We start from the raw sequence: 25,693 nt of genomic DNA, 5'->3' as shown, positions 1-25,693 counted from the left end.
ATACCCTTGCTTTCTGGCTTCTCCTGAAGCATAGTAGATTCTGCTCCACCCTTTTACTTTTAGTTTGATCACCCCGTTTCAGGTGTGTTTCTTGTAAACAACATATAGTAGGATTCTGGCTTTTAATCCAGTATGCTAACTGCTTCCTCTTTATGCGGGAGTTTACTCCATTCACATTTATGGTTAGAATGATTAATTCTATATTGCTTGCCATCCTGTTAACCCCTGCTTATACTTTTCTCCTTTCCTTCCCTCTTACCCCCCTCCCCAGTATTACACTTATGAGTACCACTTGCTTTTCACAGCCCTCCCTTTTTAGTATCCCTCCCCCATCTTTCCCCCTTTTTTTTACCCCTTTTCCTCACAATATCTGTATTGCCTTCCCCTTAGCTTACTCCTTCCCTCTCACTTTTCAATGAAGTGGAAGAAGTTTCACCATAAATTAAATATATCTATTGATACCCACTATGTTCATCTCCCTCCTTTCTTTCTCTCAGATATAATAGGTTACCTTTGCCTCTTCATGAGATATAGTACCACCACTTTACCCTTTTTTATGATATAATTTCCTTTCCACCTCTAGTTTCTAGGACAAATTATACATGTGTTCTTTACATGTCTTTATGGCAGAAATATAGTTCTCAAGATTTCTTTCTTTCTTTCTTTCTTTTTTTTCCTGAGGCTGTGGTTAAGTGACTTGCTCAGGATCACACAGCTAGGAAGTCTTAAGTGTCTGAGATCAGATTTGAACTCAGGTCCTCCTGAATTCAAGGCTGGTGCTCTATCCACTGTGCCACCTAGCTCCCCCTTCAAGATTTGTTTTTACCTTTTTAGAAATTTCTTGATTTCTGTATTTGAAGATCAAACATTTTGTGTAGGTCTGTTTTCTTCATCAAGAATAGATGGAATTCATTTATTTCATTAAATGTCCATCTTCTTCCCTGGAAAACGATGCTCATTTTTGCTGGGTAAGTTATTCTTGGCTTCATACCAAGTTCCTTAGCCTTTCGGAATATCATGTTCCAGGCCCTGCGTTCTTTTAATGTGGATGCTTGCTAGATCCTGGGTTATCCTTATTGTGGCTCCTCCATATCTGAATTGCTTTTTTTCTAGCAGCTTCCAATAGGTTTTCCTTCGTCTGATGGTTCTTGAACTTGGCCAGTATATTTCTTGGCATTTTGATTTTAGTGTCCCTTTCAGTAGGTGATTGATGAATTTTTTCAATGTCTATTTTATCCTCTGTTTCCAAAACATCTATGCAGTTCTCTTTGATAATTTCCTGGAAAATAGTGTCCAGACTCTTTTTTTCCTCACATTTTTTAGGGAGTCTGATTATTCTCAAATTGTCTCTCCTGGATCTGTTTTCCAGTTCTGTTGTCTTTCCAATAAGGTACTTGACATTCTTTTCAATTGTTTCATTTCTCTGGTTTTGCTTGACTACTTCTTGGTTTCTCCTTGAGTCATTCATTTCTCCTTGTTCGAGTCTAGTTTTCAATGATGTATTTTCTTCACTCACTTTTTTATATATTTTTGTAATTATTCAATTGAGTTTTTAAGTGAGTTTTTTTCTTTTATGGAATTTTTTTCCATTTCATCAATTTTATTTTTTAGAGAGCTGTTTTCTTTTTCCAGCTCACTAATCCTGTTTTCCTTGGAGTTGTTTACCTTTTGTAATTCACTATTTTTTTTTTTCTCAATGATTTGTTTTCTTTATCCACTCTGTCTTTAAACACGTGGAATGACTTCTCCAGGCTCTCTTGCCAAGCTTCCCTTTCCTTTTCCCATTTCTCTTCTAACTCTCTTGTGAGAGCCTTTTTGATTTTCTCTATGAGATTCTTTTGTATAGAGGAGCACCTCATATCCACCTTAGGGGATTCCTCTGGAGACAATGTACTTTTAGTCTCCTCAGTATTTGATGTCTGCTCTCTCTTTATACAGAAGCTGTCAATGGTTAGAGCCCTTTTAAATTTTTTTTTAATTTTGTCAGAGCAGCAATCAAAGAATACAAACAAGAGAAACAATTGGTCTGTTTTTTTGGGGGGATGGGGCTGGATGTTGTTACAAAGCTTTTTCTACAGACTGAGGGAGACAGCAGCAAGACACTAACAGGACAACTGTGTCTGTTGTCTGAGGCTCTAAGAATGGGCTGAGTCACTTCGGGTTGGGGTAGAGGTGGCCAGGTCCTGAATGATGCTAGCTTTCCAGGGTTTTATTCTTCACCTCCAGTGTTTACACCCTCTCTGCTGCTCCTCGCTTGCTGCCAAGATGGAACATCCACACTGGGATAAAAGTCTTTTCACAGAAACAGAAGAGATTGCACCCCTCCCCACTCTGGTCTCAGGTGTGTGAGCTGCCTGTCTTGCTCTCTTGCTGCCTTCCCTCAGACTGTGCCCAGTCTGTTCGACCCTCCCCTGAGCAAACACAAACCTTCTCTGGCAAATTTCAAGGATATCTTCTGTTGGTAATTATTTGTGGGTTTCTTTTCCTGTCAAGCATTAATTCCAAGGCTTGTCATGAAGTAAGTCCTGAGAGAAAATGCAGAGCTCAAGCAGCTGTCTGCATCCACGCCGCCATCTTGGCCAGAAGTCTCGATTGTCATATAATATTGATGTTGTGTACAATGCTCTACTGGTTCTGCTCATTTCACTCAGCATCAGTTCATGCAAGTCTCTCCAGGCCTCTCTAAAAATCATCTTCCTGATCATTTCTTATAGAACAATAATATTCCATAACATTCATAATACCATAAGTTATCCAGCCATTCTCCAACTAATGGGCATCCACTCAGTTTCCAGTTTCTTGCCACTATGAAAAGGGTTACCACAAACATCTTTGCACATGTGGGTCCCTTTCCTTCTTTTAACATCTCTTTGAGATATAGGCTCAATAGAATCACTGCTGCATCAAAGAATATGCACAGTCTGATAACTTTTTCAACATAGTTACAAATTGTTCTCCAGAATGGCTGGATCCATTCACAGTTCCACCACCAATGTATTAGCGTCCCAGTTTTTCCACATCCCCTTCAACATTTGTTCTTGTCTTTTTCTATCATCTTAGCCAATCTGAGAGGTATGTAGTGGTATCTCAGAGTTGTCTTAATTTGCATTTCACTGATCAGTAGTGATTTAGAGCACTTTCTCATATGATTAAAATAATTTAAATTTTTTCATCTGAAAATTTTTCATATCCTTTGACCATTTATCAATTGGAGAATGACTTGAATGCTTATACATTTGAGTCAGTTTTCTATATATTTTAGAAATTAGGCCTTTATTAGAACAATTAAATGTAAAAATGATTTCCCAATTTATTGATTCCCTTCTGATCTTGTCTGCATTAGTTTTGTTTGTACACAAAAAAATTTAACTTAAGATAATAAAAATAATCTATCTGGTATTCAATTATGAGTTCCAGTTCTTCTTTGGACACACATTCCTTCCTTCTCTGCAGGTCTGAGAGGTAAACTATCCTGTTCTTCTGATTTGCTTATAATAACACTCTTTATGTCTAAATCATAAACACATTTAGATCTTATCTTGGTATGTGGTATTAGATGTGGGTCAAGCCCTAATTTTTTCCATACTAGTTTCCAATTTTCCCAGAAGTTTTTGTCACATAGTTAGTTTGTATCTCACAAGGTGGGGTCTTTGGGTTTGTCAAACATTAGAATTGCCATAGTTATTGTCTATTTTGTCCTGTGATCCTAACCTATTCCACTGATCAACTATTTCTTAGCCAGTACCAAATTGTTTTGATGACTACTACTTTATAATATAGTTTTAGGTCTGGCACAGTTAGACCACCTTCATTAGTTTTTTTTTTTTCCATTAATTGCCTTGAAATTCTTGATCTTTTGTTCTTCCCCAGATGAACTTTGTTACTATTTTTTTTTTCTAGATCTCTAAAATAATTTCTTGAGAGTTTTATTGGTATGGCACTAAATAAGTGAATTAATTTAAGTAGTATTGTCATTCTTATCATATTTGCTTGGCCTATCCATGAGTACTTGATATTTTCCCAACTGATTAGATCTGATTTTATTTGTGTGGAAAGTATTTTGTAATTGTGTTCCCATAGTTCCTGACTTTCCTAGATATTTTATACTATCAACAGTTATTTTGAATGATATTTATTTTATTTTCAGAATTTCAAATTTGGTATTTAATTGAGGGTTTTTAATTTGTTCTTTTTCTAGCTTTCTGAGTTATAAACCCAATTCATTGATCTTCTCTTTCTCTATTTTATGAAAGTAAGCATGTCTATAAAATTTCTCCTTATAACTGCTTTGGCTACATCCCACAAATTTTGGTGTGTTGTCTCATTATTGTCATTCTCTTGGATGACATTATTGATAGTGTCTATGATTTGCTGTTTCACCCATTCATGCTTTAGGATAAGATTACTTAATTTACAATTAATTTTTGGTCTATTTTATCTTGACCTTATATTGTATGTGATTTTTTATTGCATCATGATCTGAAAAAATGCATTTACTATTTCTGCTTTTCTGCATTTGATTTTGAGGCTTTTATGCTCTAATACATGGTTAATTTTTGTATAAGTTCCATGAGCCACTGAGAAAAAAGTAAACTCTTTTTCTCCAAAGATCTATCATACCTAACTTTTCTAACATTTTGTTTACCTCCATAACTTCTTTTTTATTTATTTTGGGGTTTGATTTATCTAGTTCTGAGAGAGCCAGGTTGAGATCCCCCACTAGTATAGTTTTGCTGTCTATTTCTTCTTGCATGTCTCTTAACTTCTCCTCTAGGAATTTAGATGCTATACCACTTGGGGCATAAATGCTTAATATTGACATTGCTTCATTATCTATAGTACCCTTTAGTAAAATATAGTTTCCTTCTATATCTCTTTTAATTAGATCTGTCTTTGCTTTTATTTTATCTGAGATCACGATTGCTACCCCTGCCTTTTTTTTTTTTTTTTAACTTCACTGGAAGCATAATAGATTCTGCTCCAGCCCTTTACCTTCAGTCTGTATGCATCACAATCCTTTAAATGTGTTTCTTGTAAATGATATATTGAAGGAATCTATCTTTTAATCCAGTCTGCAATCTGCTTCCATTTTATGGGAGAGTTCTTTCCATTCATATTCACAGTGAAAATAACTAATTCTGTATTTCCTGCTATCTTATTTATCCTGTTATGCTTTTCTCTTTCCTTTCCTCCTTCTCACCTCCTCAGTATTTTGCTTTTGATGACCAGTTCCCTCAACCAGCCCTTCCCCTTTAGAGTCCCTCCTCCTTTTTTACACCTTTCTCCTAATACTTTTGTTTTCCCTTCTATTAGTCTTTCCTTTTCTTTCCCCCTTTCTCTCCCACTTCCCTATAAGGTGAGACAATTTTCTCTGTGAAACCAAATATGTCTGATATTCTCTATTTGATCCAAATCTAATGAAAGATTCACATAATGCTCATCCCACTCTCTTCTTTCCCCAATTATAATATATCTTCTTTGCCTCTTCATGAGATGTAATTTTACCTCCTTTTCCCTCTTTTCCCAATATGATCCCTTTTCTTTTTTTTTTCCTTTTTTACTTATTTATTTATTTATTTGTTTGTTTGCTTATTTACTTATTTGTTTAGCAAATCTTTAAGTGTAATTTCACTGTTAGAAGTACGACTTATATTGGGTCCAGTTGTCCTCACTGGAATTTTCCTTGGCTCTACTTTTTTTTTTTTAATTTAATTTTTATTTTATTTTATAATTATAACTTTTTTCTTTGACAGTACATATGCATGGGTAATTTTTTATAACATTATCCCTTGCACTTACTTCTGTTCAGATTTTTTTCCCTTCCTCCCCCAACCCCCTCCCTCAGATGGCAGGCAGTCTCATACATGTTAAATATATTACAATATATTCTAGATACAATATATGTTTGTAGAACCAAATTTCTTGTTGCACAGGAAGAATTGGATTCAGAAGGTAAAAATAACAGTTTACACTCATTTCCCAGTGTTCCTTTTCTGGATGTAGCTGATTCTGTCCATCATTAATCAATTGGAATTGGATTAGCTCTTCTCTATGTTGAAGATATCCACTTCCATCAGAATACATCCTCGTACAGTATCATTGTTGAAGTGTAGAATGATCTTCTGGTTCTGCTCGTTTCACTTAGCATCAGTTGATGTAAGTCTCTCCAAGCCTCTCTGTATTTCTCCTGTTGGTCATTTCTTACAGAACAATAATATTCCATAACATTCATATACCATAATTTACCCAACCATTCTCCAATTGATGGACATCCATTCATCTTCCAGCTTCTAGCCACTATGAAAAGGGCTGCCACAAACATTTTGGCACATACAGGTCCCTTTCCCTTCTTTAGTATTTCCTTGGGATATAAGCCCAATAGTAGTATGGCTGGGTCAAAGGGTATGCACATTTTGATAACTTTTTGGGCATAATTCCAGATTGCTCTCCAGAATGGTTGGATTCTTTCACAACTCCACCAACAATGCATCAGTGTCCCAGTTTTTCCACATCCCCTCCAACATTCATCATTATTTGTTCCTGTCATCTTAGCCAATCTGACAGGTATGTAATGATATCTCAGAGTTGTCTTAATTTGCATTTCTCTGATCAATAGTGATTTGGAACACTTTCATATGAGTGGAAATAGTTTTAATTTCATCATCTGAAAATTGTCTGTTCATATCCGTTGACCATTTATCAATTGGAGAATGGCTTGATTTCTTATAAATTAAAGTCAATTCTCTGTATATTTTGTAGATGAGGCCTTTATCAGAACCTTTAACTATAAAAATGTTTTCCCAATTTGTTACTTCCCTTCTAATCTTGTTTGCATTAGTTTTGTTTGTGCAGAAACTTTTTAATTTGGTATAATCAAAATTTTCTATTTTGTGATCAATAATGGTCTCTATTTCTCCCTTGGACACAAACTCCTTCTTCCTCCACAAGTCTGAGAGGTAAACCATCCTATGTTCCTCCAATTTATTTATGATTTCGTTCTTTATGCCTAAATCTTGGACCCATTTTGATCTAATCTTAGTATGTGGTTTTAAATGTGGGTCCATGCCTAGTTTCTGCCATACTAATTTCCAGTTTTCCCAGCAGTTTTTGTCAAATAATAAATTCTTATCCCAAAATTTAGGATCTTTGGGTTTGTCAAACACTAGATTGCTATTTTTATTCACTATCTTGCCCTGTGAACCTAACCTATGCCACTGATCAACTGGTCTATTTCTTAGCCAATACCAAATGGTTTTGGTGACTGTTGCTTTATAATACAGTTCTAGATCAGGTACCGATAGACCACCTTCACTTAATTTTTTTTATGATCCCTTTTTCACCTTTAGTTTTTCTTTCATATTATCATAATAAAATCAAATTATACCCACACTCTCTAAATATACCTATAATAGAAATATAATTCTCAAGAGTTCTTTCCTTTTTACTTTTTTATGCTTCTTTTGAGTTCTGTGTTGGGAGATCAAATTTTTGTTCAGTTCTGGTATTTTCATTAGAAATACATGAAATTCACCTATATCATTGAATATACATCTTCTTTCCTGAAAGATAATGCTCATTTTCGCTGGATAGCTTATTATTGGCTATTGCCAAGTTTCTTTGCCTTTTGGAATATCAGATTCCAGGCCCTTCAATCCTTTAAAGTAGAAGCTGCTAGGTCCTGAGTAATCTTGATTTTTGACTCCTCTGTATTTAAATTGTTTCTTTCTGGCTGCTTGTAATCTTTTTTCCTTGGTGCAATACTTCTGAAATTTAGCCATAGTATTCCTTGGGGATTTAATTTTGAGATCTCTTTCAGGAGGTGATCTGTGAATTCTTACAATGGTTATTTTGCCTTCTGATTCTAAAATATCAGGGCAGTCTTCCTTTATGATTCTCTGTAAGATAATGTTTAGATTCTTTTTTTCATCATGGCTTTCAGGAAGTCCAATAATCTTTAGATTGTCTCTCTTAGATCTATTTTCTTGATCAGTTGTTTTTCATAGGAGGTATTTCATATTTTATTCTATTTTTTCATTTTTTTGTTTTTGTTTGACTGATTTTTGAAGTCTTACTGAGTCATTCACTTCATTTTTTCATTTCTAATTTTAAGTGTACTATTTTCTTCAGTTACCTTTTTTTTTAAGCTCCTTTTGTAATTGGCCAATTGAATTTTTTTGATCATTGAATTTTTTCCATTTCACAAATTTTGTTTTTCAATGAATTGATGTCTTTTTCATATCTCTTTTATAGGGCATTATTTGCTTTTTCCATTCCTTCTTGCAATGATCTCATTTTCTTCCTCCCATTTTTCTGCTAACTCTCTTTTAAGATAGTTTTTGAAATCTTTCAAGAAAGACTTGTGAAATGGGGACCAGCTTATCTCCCTTTGGGACTTAATTTGGGTTGTTTTGTCTTTAGAAACCTCAGGATTTGAGTTTTTTTTTTTTTTTTTTTTCTCTCTTCATCTTTATCAATGGTGGGAGTTCTTTTTCTTTTTTAATTCATTTTTTTTAAGGCTTGAGGTCTGCTCAATGCAAAGGAGCAAGAATTACTTTAATTTACCTTGGAAAGTTCACTGATTGATTTCAGGTGCTGGGTAATCCAGACTAAATCCTGCATTCTTTGGGGACTGAGCAGTTTACAATTACCTTTTGTAGTAAATCTGCCACACCACTTGCTTACAACAAGGACAGAGTAGCCTAAGAGGTTCACAGAAGATTCCTAGATGTGTGGAAGTTGCAACATTCTGACTCCTTCCCCTAGCTCCTTGCCCTGGTCTCCCTGTCTGGAGTCAGCATGCTTTTTCTGTGTTGTTTGAAAGGTTCTGTTCTGAAAGTCTTACAAGGTATCTTCTTCTGGGAATGTGTTGTACTCCAAATATTTGTGAATTCTTTGATTCTACAACCAGTTTAGAGGCTTAATCTGCTGCTGGTTTGAGAAAAGGTCAGAGGAGTTCAAAGAAAATTGAATCTACTCTCTGCCATCTTGGCTCTGCCCCTGCTGCCAATTCTGCTTTTCAAACCTTTTTTTCTCCTAATTGGTCTTTTATTCTTCTTTTAAAATTGGCATTTTCTGTTTTTTAAAGATGTCATTTGGAACTATAAAGAGCATTCAGTCTGTACCAATGTGGCTTGTGCAGGACATTACTCCATTCTTATCCAGGTATAATACATCTTTACTGACAGCCCTCTAAGTTGTCTTCGTCTAGTAAATCATTTTATCTCATGCTTTTGTGGGTTATGCTGCTCTAAGAATTGTTTTATGGAATTATTTATTAGTTTTAGGAGGAGTTTTGAGAAAAACTCAGGTGAATCACTACCTTTTCCTCACCATCTTGGCTTCTCCTCCTGATAATCTCTTGAAAGGAATCCCAAAAAGGAAAGCCTCAGGACCATCTTAGTCAAAATCCAAAACATGCAAATCAAAGAGTTTTTCCTCAATTTAAAAATGGTCAAAAGATATGAAGAGGCAGTTTTTAAAGAGATCTAACATAAATAGCTATGTAACCAAATGCTGTACTATTAAATAGGGATGTACAAATTAAAGTGATTTTGAGGTTTCAACTTGCACTTATCAGACTTACAAGGTGAAAAAATGAAACATTTCAAATATTGGAGGATTTATGCATGTTAATCCACTTTTGGTAGAGCTTTGGATTGTAAAATAATTTATAACTAAACAAAACCAATTATAAATGGTGTATACAAAGACATCAAAAAATAATCCCCCATCTGCAAATGAACAAATAAATAATGCATGTATATGTGTATGTATATATGTATATTTCTTTATAGTATCTCTTTGTAATAGAAGCAATGAATTGGAAATGAGGAGGTATCCATCTGAGATTTTGATGAACAAATTGTGGTATATAAATGTAATGGGCTATTATTGAGCTATGAAAAACAGGAAAAAGCTGATTTCAAAAAAAAATCTGGGAAGATTTTTGTGAACTAATACAGAATAAAATGTGTAGACAAAGAAGAATAATTTATATATTAGTAGCCATATTGTAAAAAGAAATAACTTTGAAGGCATAAAACTTCCATCAATATTATCTTAACCTATGTAATATAATCCAAATAGTAGTGTATAGAATGAGACCTAATTTTTGGAAATTTGCGGTACTTGACTATGCATATTTATTACAAAGTTTTCATTTATTTTTCTTTTATCTCAATAAGGGTTAAAACAAAGAGAAATAAAGATTTTTGTTAATTAAAAATAAAGTTAAATCTAATAAAATATAGACTATTATGATAGTTTAGTTAGAATGTGGTGAATAGAAAGATGGAAACAGTATGCCTGAACAGAAGAAGATATAAGACAGAAGTGATGGGAATAGAATGGACAAAATTTGATAAAAGACTGAACATGACATAAGAAGGTAAAAGAGAGAGAGATGAGTTGAATAATACTGCTGGGTTAAACTTGAATGATTAATAGGATAGTGTTGCTATTGACTCCCTATGTTTTCTTCAGTGATCTTTTTCCTTATAGTATCATGAGTATTGCAAGACAAGATAACTTTGTATCTTAGAAAATAATGCTTTCTTTTTGGTTTTTGTTGTTTTTAGCCACATAGAAGGAAATCAACTCATGTTTTATTATTTCTCTGAGGAGGTAGTAAGACATTCTACCCTGGAGTTTTAATTTAATTATTCTAGATTAATTTGTGGATTTGAGGGTCAATGTACATATGGTTCATTTTCCCCAATCATATGTCAACTTTTGGATTACAAATAAACCATTTTGAACAAATTAGATAAAACACTTGTAAATGATAAAAGAAATGTGCTTTGCTTAGCACCCTATATTCCTTTCCCCATTCTTGTTATATCTGAAGCAAAAAGGTTGAAAACAAATAGGACTAAAGTATGGCTTGTATATTTTTTCACATATGGAATCTAATCCAATTTAATAGAAAAAATATTTAATTATAGAAATGAGTAAAATAATCCTTTCTTTTAAGGAAATTATCATAGATGTAATTTGCAGGCCAAATTGCACTCTCATTTGGGTGTGTCATTGCAAAACTAGTAGACAAGTTTGATGAGGTATGTTATGAATAATGAGAACATTTCCCAAAACACTGTTTACAAATGTTTCATTGGAATATTTTTTCTTTCAATATTTTTTCAACATCCTGACCATTTTTCCTATGAAGCCAAGTCATCCAATAGTAACTATTCCTGAAAACGAAGCCCTTGGTTTTAAAGAGGTATGTATGGGTAAGATATATTATAAGTAGAAGTGAAAATGCCATTTATATTTATATAAACTTGTAGAAATGAATCACTACTATTGCTTAATGAAGCATGATTGAGCCCTAGCCTTCAAACTACATCTCTAAAAGGTCTTTTGACTACCAAATATCAATCCAATCTAATAAACATTTATTTAGCACTTATGACATACTAGGCACAATGGTAAACACTGATGATACAATTAGTAACAAGAACTCTGTCTTCAGTGAGTTTATAACTTAAAGGTAAAAACAGGACAGAAAAGGAGGCAGGAAAACAGATGCAAAGAGTAGGGGCTTTGGGTTGGGGATTGGATAAGAAGAGGAATCTGGCACAGGAGCCCCTTGTTTTTGGATTTGAAACCAGTCAGAGCAGCAGATGTAAGGTGGAATGATCTGAAAGTTGGGAGGAGTTTAATATTCTATCCTCTAACCCTACAATCAGAAAGGTGAGGAGACTGAAGATGGTGGAGTTAATAGAGGCTTAAATTAACTGGATAATGTTGAGTTTAGAACTGATGAGCTTATCCTGGAAAGCTCTTTTTTTTTTTTTTTTTTTTTTTTTTTTACCTGAGTTGAAACCAGGCAGAATAGCAAATGCAAAGTGAAGGCAGAGGAAAAAGTCTTAAGGTTATCATGAAACAGTCTTTGCATAATAACATGCAAATAATACGACTTAATAACTTGAAATATTGTGGGATCATTGATCTAGATCTGTAAAGAACCCCAAGAAGTCATTTAGTCCATCTCCTTTATTTAACAGATGAGAAAATGGGAAGCCCAGAGAAGCCCAATAACTTAATACATGCGAGTAGGAGAGGCAGTGTTGTGTAGAACATGAAGTCAAGAAAGAACTTCAATTGAAATCTCACTTCAGACAGTTAATAACTATGTGATCCTGGGCAAGTTATTTAACATTTCAATGTCTAATTTATCTGCAAAATGAGGTAGTTGGATTTAGTTGCCTCAAAGATCTCTTCCAGCTTTGAATTCAATACTGGAGAAAGGATCCCCTGCTTCCAAAGCTAGAGCTCTGGCTATTGTATCACCAAATAGTTGAAGCTACATTCTGACTAGAGTATTTAAGATCAATAGGGGAGTTAAAGGGATTCCCTGGGAAGAAAACCCAACAAAAATTCCCAACAAAATGAAGATTTTTAAGTTTTTCTTTCCATAAAAGTGTGTATATTGTGTGTGTATGTGTTTATGCATTTGTTTATGAATGTGTGTGCATACCCTTGTATATTTTGTGCTTGATTATGCATTAAGATATCCTCACAAACAAAATAGAAATTTGGGTTAGAAGGGAAGAGCAAAAAAATTATGCAAGGGGCTAACCTATAAAATCACAAAGGAGCTATCTGTCTTTTACTTTTACTTTTACTTCATTTCTGCATTCTTCCTAGTCCTCCTTAAATCAAATGATTCTAATGATATATGTTTTTCTCCCTGTTTATTCTGAGCTAAAAAATCTCACCCAAGCCTGTCTCACTTGCTACTCATACACATGAGTGTGGTGTAGATAAATGGCATTAGATTTGGAGCCAGAGGACATGGACTTGAATTTGAATTCTGTCCCTTACTACTTTTGTAATTTTGAAAGAATCACTTTACCTTTCCATGCCTTGGCTTCTTTTTTTGAAACATGAGAGATGGACTAGATGAACTCAGGGGCCCCTTAAAAAGTCTGTATCTGTTATGCAACAATGAATTTGGATGTACAGTGAAAGCAAAATAAAGGGTGCTTAAATGCCAGTGTTAATCTGAATAAAAGCAACCAGTTAGTAAGACCAGTGAGAAGTTGAGGGATCCTTCCTTTTAGCTATAAGTGAGATTGGGCTACTAAAATGGGCATGGCAAAGATTTGTTCTATTCTGCCACAGAAACACAGGGTTGCATGGAGAAACTTAAACCTGGGATTGTGGGGAGACCACACAAGAAAACATCAGGATAACTCCTGATCTGGGAAAAATAAAGATTGCCACAAACTAAACTATATTTTGACCTTTAAAATTTTGACCAAAAAAATTGCCCTTTTTGACAGACAAAGAAGCATGATTAGAAAGAGAAAAGGTAACTGAATACTAAGTTAGTTGAACATGGGATGTTCTCAATATATTATATTTGATTTCTTTATTACTTCAAGAAAGTTGGGAGCCCTGTAATAGGCTTGCATAACTCTTGGTGATATTTAGCCAGATTGTAATATTTACACTTACATTCTTTCTAAGCCCCTTTCCTTGTTATTTATTTACCCATCAAACCTCAGTAAAGGTAAAACATCTGTCTTATAATGAAATTCCATTTTTTAAAGTTAGATTGATGCACAAGCTTTTCCTCTAACAAGCTCATTACAAACACTACATAATATACTCATTTAATTTGGCCCTATGATCTTTGTTTGGTCTTCCCTTACATTAAAAAAACAAACAAACAAACAAAAAAAACCAACATATTTCTGGCCTTCCATCAGATTGTTATTTTTGGGTGCCTAACTCTTTTGTTATGGAAAAAATATTATTTAAAAATGAAATCATGTGCCCACCTTCCATTTGTCTGATGTTGTGATTATATATGAATGGATTGTAGGATGATAAATCACATTTTATAATTCTTCAAGGTTACATTCTCTGTTTTTTAAAAAAAAAAACATTCATTAAAATAGAGTTAGCTATGGTTAAATGTGATGACTCTATTTATCATGCAATTCTAGCTCCTTCATTCCTCAAGCTGGGAAAGCCAATCAGATTGTCTATTAACTCATGGGGGGGAAAATTATGAAAGAAACACTGCAGAAAAGTAAAAAATAAATTCTTCTCTGCAGTGAAAGCTATTCAGTTCATGAAGACATAGGAAACACTCCATTCAGTTTCAGTAAAGGTACAACATTAATTTTAGAAAACATTGAATTAATATGATAGAGCTTGTTACATGTAAAAATCAAGGGCACATAAAGGGTTATGATTTTCTAAGGAAGAGTTTGAGCAACTATATTTGTTTTTTACACATGGGTTTCCATTGAAGTCCAGCAAAAGGAATATGGGCAAAAATACTCTATATTAAAAAATGATTCTGTAAGAATGTTATCTCATATTTCATTGGACATATATAGAGGACCTTATTGTGTAGAATGACTAGAAGTAAGAAAGATCTGGTTTCAAATCTTACAACTTATGCTTATTAGTTGTTACCCTAGAAAAGTCATTTAAACTCTGTACTTTAGAAAACTCCCTAGGGATTTAGTTATTAAATTATAGATAGACAAAAATCTACTTTAGTGAAAGGAGTTACCATAGTAAAAATTTCCTATGCTAGTGATATAAATTCTTCCTGAATTTGGCAAAACATATAGTCTAATAATTGTCTTTTAAAATTGTAAGTTATTTGATCATATTGCCTATGATCTCTCTGATTCTGAAGTTGGCCCATGTACCATGTCCTGCTGGTTCTTGGATTCCCTGTAGTACAATTCATTTCATCCAACATCAGTTTTGTGTTTAGATTCCTTTTTTTGCCAGTATTCAATTCTGTTAAAATAAGTTGAAAAACAAAGAAGACTATAATTGAATGGCTAATAAGATCACACAAAAATAAATTATATATATATATATATATATATATATATATATATATATGCTTTGAGTTTTAGAACTCAGTTATATATTTCTAACCTTTTCAATCAAGTTTGCCATTCCCCCAGTATGGGACTGGTAAGTAAGAAAACAGAGTTAAAGAAAAAAAAAAAAAGTAAATGGCTTGACCCATGTCACAGATGGGTAAGATTTGGGAGGGATATTATAAATCATCTAATTCCCCTACACATATTTAAATGTATAACACTTATATCAGAATCTATAATCCCAGAAAAAGTCAGGGCACCATTTGAGTGATAGTCTTACATTATTTGGCTCATACTCTCCCACTCACAAAATCTGAGATGTAACTTATTCTATAAAATTTACTGAAAACAAATTCTTTTGTGAGCACACAATTCATAATAAGAAAGAAGGTAAATGAAAAATAAGTTTTATTGAAAGAATTGGGGAACTACACAAAATTCTAGCATATTATTTCAGATAACAAAAGAGCAGTTAGGTAGTATAGTGAAGAGTCAGGAAGACTCATCTTACTGCATTCAAATCTGGCCTCAGAAGCTTACTAGCTGTATGACCCTGGTCAAATCACTTACCATTTGCCTTAACTTCCTTATCTGTAAAATTACCTGAAGAAGGAAATGGAAAACCACCCCAGTATCAATCCACTCTAGTATCTTTGCCAGGAAAATCCCCAGTGAGGTCATCCAGAAGAAGACATAACAAAGCAATTAAACAAGAACAATAAAACTTTATTGCTCTGTGTTGTCCCCATGGGACTTTATTTGATGACCTCATTGCTTTGGTACTGAATGAAGTTTCCTATTGCTCCAAGCAAGTGTCCTCTTTTACTCTGTAATAGAGTTGCCTTTTGGCTAGATATGGAAAAAAAAAAAAACAAAAAACTTTATTCTTTGGGTATGATTATTGCTACCAAAGGGAAAAGAATTCAAGAATTCTTGTCACATGATAAAAGCACTACTTCTAAACAGCAGCATCTGAGTAAATCATCTTGGGGTGAAGGAATTCAAAATCCATTTTTCAGTTGAATATGCATTATTAAGATTTTCTGCATCACTCTCTGAAGTCTAGATAATCAACAAGGCAATAAATCAAACTCTGATTTGTAGCATTTGCTGATTTCAGGGGTGTAGGTCCTCATTCTGAATATTAAACAATCTAGTCTCCTGGCAGAGCCAATTAGAGGAAACTCCATCATATCCATTTCTATATATTGTAATTCTCCTTACGGGCTTTCTCTGCAGTGCAACCTATTTCTGATGCTATAGTGCTGAGACGAAATACTTCCTCTTAACAGAGATATTTTATCAACATTAAATCACAGAGCTATAACTCAATTAGGGCATCTAGGATTTTTCTTGAGGTTGCTTAAATTTTGACATAGTTGTTAATGGCATTTATATTTTTTGCATTATCACAGAAACAAGTAAAGTTGGTAAGAAAGAATGATTTATTCAACAAGGAAGTTTCCAGTTGCAAGGCTTTTTATTTCTCATAAAGTAATTTCCTAGGGTTGCTCCTTCCACCAAAAAAAAAAAAAAAAAAAAAAAAAAAAAAAAAAAAAAAAAAAAAAACTCCTTCCTCCCCAAACAAAACAAAACAATTTGAAGTTTTAATTTGAGTTGCATTTTGGCAGAGAACCCACCATCAATTCCACCATCAATGTCTAGTTTGATGGGAGAATGGAAAGTTGCCACCTGATTCTATGTATTCATAAAAATATAAAGATTCTCCAGTAAGGAAATGCTTTCTACCATGTGTGTCAACACCTGCTTTGAAACTTACAATTATTTGGGGACAAGAAGAGGTTGAATAACTTGTCCAAAATCATAAGCCAGTATGTGTCAAAGATGAGATTTGAACCCATGTCTTTCAGGCTCTAAGACCTGCTCTCTATTTTCTGTGCCATAATGCATAACACTTAGGGTTTAAATGTGAATTGTTTTGTAGCAAATATATACATATAAATATTCATATGTATATACACATACACACACCCCACACACATACTTAAAATACTCATTATCCAGTGTTAACTATGACTAATCAAGTCTTGGAATTTGACTTTCAACACAAAGGATAATTTCTTATATAATCTATCTCATTTCCAGAAGAAGATATTTCTGTTTATGAACAATCTTGTGTTTCTCATGACAATGCAATTTACTGGCTCTACTTCCTTTCTGTAGAAAATGGACAGAAAATATGACAATATGACTTATTTCTCTATCTCTTTGTAGACAAATGACTTATTTTCTAGGCATACTTCCACTGGCTATATTGACTAAAGTAAAAGGCAATGACTCTGGCTATATTGGCAGACAAGAATGAGATTTAAAATTAGCTTCCTCCTTGTGGATCCAGCTTCTATTTTGAATTGTCAGTGTTATCAAAAACAGATAATTCAACGCTTAAGTTGCCAGTATAGAATTATCATGTTCCTTTAAACTCACTGAATGTTGGCTTTGAAAGAGGTCCTTAGCGGTCATGCAGTTTTCAATGTGTTATAAGTCCAAATCTCTCAGCTCTGCTGCTTACTATATGATCTAAGAAAAATCACTTTAGTCTTTTTGGATTTGAGTTTCCTTATTTGCAAAGTAAGAAAGCTGGATTAGATGAGCTCAAAGGGCCTTTCTGACCTCCAATACCTCCTGTCAAGTATAAGAGTAGCTAGAATATGTCCAGAAATAAGGAACTTAATTACTTTCTCACAAAACAAATTCTGCCTCTAAAAAAATAAAAAAAGAAAATCAAACAGACCATCTGGTATGGAAGGGAGAAAATATCTCTACATCTTTGGGTTTTGCCTTTGCTGATGTACAAATCTGAAATCATCTCTAAATACCTCCTAACACTAAAATTTTTATAATTGCTTTAATCTTCCATAATTTTGAATATTTTACAGAATCTAAGACATTTTGATCTGAAAATGAACAAGAATTATCTAAATCAACCTCACTTTACAGGTGATGAAATTGAAACCTTGAGAGGTTTATATGATTTATTTCAAGGTCGTAGACACAGTAAACAGCAGGGCCAGGATTGAAATCAAGGTCCTCTGACTTAGAGATCCAATTACATCACACTATTTTCCATTTACATTAATTCTGTGAATAAACTAAATATGCCACAATTACTTTATAATCAGTCATAAGATTATACAATCACAGAGCTTATATTTAGAAATAGGTGATGAGGTTTAGAGTGGTCTACATTCCTGGTGGTCTAGAAGTTAATAGCTATAAGAGAGTTATCAAGAATCCACTTTAAATTGACCACAGGTTTTAGGAGTGAAAGAATTCGCTCATTCCCAAATATTAGTTGCAAAATGAAAATTTATTGTTAGATAAAAATCAATTTCCCAGAGACTGAAGTCTATAGTGGCAGATCAATGCAAAATGTAGTTTTGCACTGAGAATACAGTTTTCAGTGGACATAAAGTCCTGGCAACTGAGTGAGTTACCAAGGTTCATCTGCAAAGACTTTAGTTAATGGAAACTTATTATATTGGGTGTCTTAGTGGTAGTTGGGAAGCCTGAGCAGATCAGAACCAGTGGGGGCTGGGAGAACCCAAGCAAATCAGAATGGGGGCAGGGACAATCCCAGATCTCCTATTGGAATTCAAAGGGATGCTTTTTGACCAGGATTTGTAATTGAATCAAAGGCTCTGGCATCTTGGAAAGACAACTTGTCTGGTGAGAATATGCCTCAGCCAGGAGGGACTGGGAATCTGAAAGGAATCACAGATCAATAGGAAATACAGTTTCTTAAAGGGACCCCAACTGGCTTCAAAGAGATCTTAGCATAGATTAACTATTTTTTTTAACATTTTATTTTTACTGGAATTCCATATGATTTTGATTCTCAAATCTTTTCAGGAATCCTAAATTATAGTTCTTTGGTTTTTGGTTTGAAGAGAATGTATGCTTTTTGATGATGCCTATAATGGCTACCTGGCACATAGTAAATGGTTAGTATTTGTTGATGAATTGTTTGATTGATTTTCTTCTGTAAAAAAAGAGGGTTGGACATTTTGATTTTTTAAATTAGTATTAGTTCAGACATTGCATGATTCAATATTTCCTTTTTTTTTCCTTATTGCCAATCAACACCCTTTGTTCCAGCCGTATTTCTTAGTTGAAAGTTATAAACTTACTTACCTTCTACTTTTACCTATACTACACTTCATATTTTTTTCTGACATGAATAACAATTTCATGTTTCGTGTTTCATAATTGAAAAGTCAAACAGTCAGCAAGAATTAAGTTATTACAAAATAACAGATCTTTCCTTCAAGAAACTAACATTCCAATGAGGAAACTATATGAAAAGGACCTAAAATAGAGGAGAAAAGGGAAGAGAAGGTATCACTTAGGAGGTATGATGGCCAAGACAAGACAATAAAGGGTGGCTAATCTGGACCCTTCCCCCAAATGAAGATTCTGAGAAGAACTCACCAATGGAGGAAGTGGTTTACTGGAGCTACGTCAGGAAACAGCTGAAGCATGGCCATGTAACCTGGTTTCATTCCAATTCATTAAAGTTTATCTGATTTTCAGAAAACATAGAAAGATTAACTGGTAATTTGGACTTAGAAAATTCTTATTTGGCCATTCAACAGCCATGTAATTTTCATTAAATAACTATTGCATAGAGGAACACAATTTTCCTTTAGAGGATCTAGGTTGAAATTTTAAGTCTGATCCTTAGGACCTGCGTACATGTTACTCAATTTTCCTGAATTTCATTTTCCTCCTTAATTATTAAAATAAAAAAGAAAGGGATTTTTTTTTTTTTACTAAAGCCTCTAAGGTCAATTCCATTTTAGTGGCTCTTGAAACTTACTTTAAACACTATATAAACCTAATGCAAAGCAATGTAGTCAGAGGGAAACTCAATTGATAATGGCCTTCCTTTTAAATAGTTACAATTCTCAATCCAATTCAACAAATATTTAAGCACTTATATGTCAGCACTATGGTATGTTCAAGAGATAAAGAGATAGAACAAACAGTTTCTACGTTCAAAGGATTGTGAGGGTGAAAAAAGAGAAAAATTCTTCTGAGTGGTATACAGAATGCAAAATCATTAAATGAATACATGATCCTTTGAAGAGGAAAAAGAGAACACTAAATATCAGAGGGATTAAGAAAGACTTCTCTGGGAGTGACACATGATCTGGAAATTAAAGAGGGAAAGGCATTTAAGAGATTGAGGAGATTATGGAATAAACTCCAGTCAAAGTTACACAACCTCTTTCAAAGATATAGAAATAATAGATAACATGCTAACTTTGAGAAGTAGTAAGTAGAGCACTGTAGCTAGAACACAAGATGTGTGGAAAATTGGCACAATTCATATTTTTATTTTGTTTACCTCTTCAAGTGCCACATTTTAATCATAAGAAATCAGATATAAGAGAGTAGGCAATAGTGAAGAAAAAAGGGAGACACAAGCAGAAGATTAGAATTATCTTGAGTTTTACCATCTTCCAGAGGTCCTCTTACCCTTTCCCATTACATCAGACCTTATGCTCTTAACATATATGTAATTTAGTGGAAGGCACTATTGAACATTTTTTGTTAGAGCAATAAAATGTTTTTAAAAAGAAATGTTATCTTGCCAGGAGCAAGTATCATAATTCTGCAATTTATGAAAAGATTCACTAAATTTTTTTGTTCTTCATTTATTTTCAGTTACGTCTGACTCTTCATGACCCCATTTAGAGTTTTCTTGGCAACAAAATTAGGGTGGTTTGTTATTTTCTTTTCTAGCTTATTTGATGAGGAAATTGAGGCAGAGTTTTATGGTTTGCCTAATGTCACACAGCTATTATGTGTCCAAGGTAAGACTTGAACTTAGGAAGATGAGTCTTCCTTCTAGGCCTGACACTCTATTCACTATGCTACCTAGTTGCCCTCACTAAAAATAATTATGTAAAACATTTTAATCATATGTTAAGGCAAATCAAGATGGGATGATTACACATTTCAAATTTTATTAATGTATGCTTATGTACCTACCTTTAAAAATGTTCCTTTTTTCCTTTTCAGCAATGATCCAAGACCAGAAGCTAGAACCATGAATATGGAAGCCTTTGGAAAACTGGTGTTCAATAGATTTGCAATTTTTTTTTCAGACAGAATTCTCCCTATATTAAGTGCAATGCAACAATAGCACTCAAAATGTTTCCTGTAGGCATAGAGCGTTTAAAGTAGCCTCCTAATACTCAACAAAAAAGAAATATATTTCCAGAGATGTTCCTAGAGCTTTAATTCCTACAATTAAGCTAACAGTGATAGTTACATGTCCTAATATTTAGACAAACAGAGTCTGTGTAAATAAAGTAATAGCTCTGGTCTCTATTTTAAAGAGTTTTATTAAATTCATGAATCACATTGTAAACTTTTATATTTTATTTTTAATAATGAGAAATGATTTACAAAGAAAAAGAGAGACCTGTTTGGTTCGATTTGGGTTCTCTTCCAAATCACCAGTCTTAATAGATTAATTTTTCCGGGATAGACATCATGGTACAGTAAATGTACAGTGATTCCTAGGTAGAGAATGTATCATGTTTCTCAAAAGCATCAAAGGTTGAACTGCAAATTATACCTGTATATGACAGAGCCCTGGAACCTTTGGAACTAGTAAAGCTACACCTAAGGGGAACTTTGTGAAGACTTTATAAAGGGAAAAATATGATTCCCAATGCTAAGTTTTAAGAAATACTCTGCTATATATGTTCTCCATATGAATGTCTCACTAGCTTTGTATTTTAAGTTTGAACATATTTAGTACATTTCTGAATGTAACTCATTACATAGCAAGGAATATCCTTGACCATTAGTTCTCACCTGCCCTCTGCCCCCACATATCCAAGCTGTTGCTAGGCTTATTGATTTCAAAGCAATATCTTTCAAATATATTTCTCTTTCTCTTCTAATATTGCTATCATCCTGTTTTGTGTTATCTCTTTAAGTCTTGACTACAGAAATGCAATCTCCATAATGTTTTTGTGAATGCAAAGGAGTGTGTGTGTGTGTGTGTGTGTGTGTGTGTGTGTGTGTGTGTGTGGTGCAGAGGGAGATATTTTGTACCATCTGCTCTTGCTATATGTTATCTTAGGTAAATACCTTGTCTAAAAGCTCATTGAAGTCTACTTGACAATATTAATTGTAAGCACACCAGTGGGGGTTTGTGAAGAAATCCTAGTCCCTCTGGGTTACCCCTACAATACTGAAGAGTGTGATTCTTATTCTTTCTTAATATATTTTCCTTAAAAATTTGAGTGAGAATAAAGAAAGTAGTCCTAGAAAGGGTGCTACATTTGGGTATGAGGTGAAATATAGGAATTGTGTTGGTTTGCACTTCTCTTATTTGTAAGTACCATGAATTCATAAAGAACAACTTTTAGCTTATATTTCAGTAATTTCTGAATGGTCAACATAAAGATATTTTAACTTGAAGTGCATAGACCTGTGGAAATTTATGAACTTGGAAAAGCAAAAAAAATTAGTCATTATTTTCACTAACTCTCTAATTGAAATTTAACATTATCTTCAATGAAGAATTTAAGCAACTAACATTATTCTGAAAAAGGGTATGTAGATTCCATCAAATAACCAAAGTGGTGTATTATACACCAAAGGTTCAGAACACCTGGTCAAGAGGACTAAGATGCAGCATCTGAAGAAAGAGTTGTGGATGTATTTTAGAAGGCAGATAAAAAGAAAATTAGGTGTGTGTGTGTGTGTGTGTGTGTGTGTGTGTGTGTGTGTGTGTGTGTAAAGCTTCACTATGAAGAAATGAAACAAATTCCACAATCCATGTGTGACTATCACTATCCTGCAAATGTGGAATTAGGGAGCCTAGGCTTGAGATCCCATAAGGTGAATTTTATGGAAGGACAGGAACAATTTTTTTTTCTTCATTTATTTTAATGATAGCTTTTTATTTACAAGTTATATGCATGGGTAGCTTTTCAGCATTGACAATTGCAAAACCTTTTGTTCCAATTTTTCCCCTCCTTCTCCCCACCCCCTCCCCCAGATGGCAGGTAGACCAATATATGTTAAATATGTTAAAGTATATATTAAATACAATATATGTATACATGACCATAGTTATTTTGTTACACAAGAAGAATCGGACTTTAAAATAATGTACAATTAACCTGTGAAGGAAATAAAAAATGCAAGCAGACAAAAGCAAAGGGATTGGAAATGCTATTTAGTGATTCACACTCATTTCCCAGAGTTCTTATGCTGCATGTAGCTGATTCTATTCATTATTGAACAAATGGCACTGTTTTGGTTTATCTCATTGTTAAAGAGAATCACATCCATTAGAATTGATCATCATATGGTATTGGACAGGAGCAATACTATGACAGGAATTAGAAAAGGTAAAAGAAAGAATATATATGCATGTATACATCTCTGATTTGTTCTTTCAGCATTGTTTGACCATTTTTTTTTTTAAGCAAAGCTATTGGAATAGCTTGCCATTTCCTTCTCCAATTTATTTTATGGATGAGGAAATGGAAGGAAACAGGACTGGTAACTATCTGAGACTGGGTTTTAACCTATGTCTTTTAAACTCCAAGTCTGGAACTCTATGCACTATGCCACCTAGCTGATTACCTCCGGTTTAGTGCTCCATAAAATCAAACCAAAAGACCTTGCCCTATAGTTGAATATCTAAGATAAAGAAGTAGTTTGCTCTTCTTAATTCTCTTACTTGAGTCTTAAACTCTTATTTTTAGTGGGTGTTGAGGCTAAGGAGTATTAAGTTGGCCAAAGTCACATTACTAGTAAATGTCACATTTGATCCTACCTCCCAAATCAGCCCAACAAAATCCATTAAGCCACAAGTCATTTTCTCTACTACTACAATATTGGAAGCAATATTTTTGAGTTCCATTTCCTTCAGCTCTTGTGTATTTGTCAATGCAGTCATTGTCAATTTGCCAATAATGGCTGCCTGCTTACTCTCAGACTGTCAATTTCTATGTAGCTGGTCTCTTCTTGGTGAGCTTTGATATGATCTTATCATTATGGATACCTTCTAGTGACCATTTTTTTCTTTGATAAGGCTTAATTAAGTCCAAATAAGCAAGATGCATACTGAATAAAATGACAACATATAGTTTACTAAATAAAATGCAAACAGTAGACAAGACTCTTGAAAAGTTTCTCTTCTTGATTGGCGGAAAGAAAAATGTGCAATTAGAAAGGCTTCAGGTGACAAAATAATGTTTTTTCATCTGAGCAGATTTCCATTTATGAAAGGACCTTTATTAATTAGACATTAAACCAAAGGTATTAGAAAATTCCTTAATAATATGATGGTAGATTCAGAGCTGAAAGTGATCCCAGCAGTTATCTAGACCTGGGATTTGCAAATTACAGCCATCAGGGCAAATCCAGTTTGCTGCCTGCTTTTGTACAGCCAGGGAACAAGACTAGTTTTTTCCATTTTAAAATAAAACCTAATTTTATTTGAAAATATACAAAAAATAATCTTTTAAATGATATGAAAATAGGCAGTGGGTCAGTTGCTGATTCCTGATCTAGATCAATCCTTTCATTTTATAGATGAGTAAACTCAGGCACAGGGAGATTAAGTGGCTTTCCCAATGTCATATAAATAGTATCACAGACAGGATTTGAATTGGAGTCCTTTAACTCCAGAATTAGAGCTTCTTCTAAGAAAAGAATTTTATTGGGATAAATAACTCATACTTACAGTGATAGATATAGGCATTGGACTTATGTTTTCATTGGTATAATGAACTCCCTTTACCAGTTCATGTCAGAACATTCTTTGCAGTCTATAAGAGTGTCTTTTACATCTATAAGACTTATAGTCTTAGAGAATCCTCTGTAGCAATGGTTTCATACTCAAATAGAAATGGAGTAGATTCCTGCCATTTCATGTTGACTCTCTCTCTTTTTTTTTTTTTTTTTTTTTTTTTTTTTGCTGAGGCAATTGGGGTTATGTGTCTTTCCTAGGAACACACAGCTAGGAAGTGTTAAGTGTCTGAGGCCAGATTTGAACTCAAGTTCTCCTGACTTCAGGGCTGGTGCTCTATCCACTGCACCACCTACTTGTCCCTTATCTCATTGTTTTTTAAAATTTATTTCATTAAATATTTTCCAATTTTATTTTAATCTCATTCCACTTCATTGTTCTGGACTCCAAAATGTAAATTTAAGTTCTCAGGTCTAGAACCATAAGAATCTAAGTAGTTTGCTTAGGTGGCTCAGCCAAACGTTAAGAAATAGTTTTTCTTAAAACTAAGGCTGACTCTTTTTTCATAAACTATGATGCTGATTCTCCTTCATTTTAAACTGTTTCTTTAAAGTTTACAGAGAACTTACATTTTCTCACAATATAGTTGTAAAGTAGATAGTGTTAGTTTCATTATATCCTTCTTATAGAGGGAGAAATTGGAGCTTAGAAAGATTGGGATTTGTTAACAATCACAATTCTAAGTCATATCAAGGTCCACATGGGAATTCAGGCTGTGATGTGCTAGAGCCATCTCTTAATGGCTCATGAGACCAGATTGTTAATTTTCAGTATATTTACATCATAGAAATTGGCAAATGATACAAAATCAAGACTTGATTTATTGTTTTATTATCTAGACTTAAGAAAATAATGACTAAAATATTAATAATACATATTATACTTGAAAGTATGTACATTTTTCTCCTAAGGGAGCTGGTGGTCAAACATTTACCAGCACAAAGTTGAACCCATGTCTTGTGATATTGAGGCTGCCTTGACTCAATCCTGACTCTCAAATGTAAAACACTTAGCATTG

General features: G+C 33.7%; 1 protein-coding gene across 1 annotated transcript in view; it reads left to right on the top strand.

The window, feature by feature from the left end:
- MLIP (muscular LMNA interacting protein) overlaps nt 1-21,805 on the top strand; it is a 401,644-nt gene extending 379,839 nt beyond the window's left edge. Inside the window, exons 13-15 of the mRNA XM_074264711.1 lie at nt 6,441-6,564; nt 11,168-11,221; nt 20,913-21,805. Coding sequence (XP_074120812.1) covers nt 6,441-6,564; nt 11,168-11,196 — 153 coding nt within the window. The 3' untranslated portion in view covers nt 11,197-11,221; nt 20,913-21,805. The remainder of the gene's footprint in view (nt 1-6,440; nt 6,565-11,167; nt 11,222-20,912) is intronic.
- Nucleotides 21,806-25,693: the final 3,888 nt, after the last annotated feature.

The sequence above is a fragment of the Sminthopsis crassicaudata genome, chromosome 4 (assembly GCF_048593235.1).
Source record: "Sminthopsis crassicaudata isolate SCR6 chromosome 4, ASM4859323v1, whole genome shotgun sequence".
Taxonomy (NCBI): Eukaryota; Metazoa; Chordata; class Mammalia; order Dasyuromorphia; family Dasyuridae; genus Sminthopsis; species Sminthopsis crassicaudata.
Note: the sequence above shows the minus strand (reverse complement) of the source record. Positions and strands in the feature narration are given on the sequence as shown.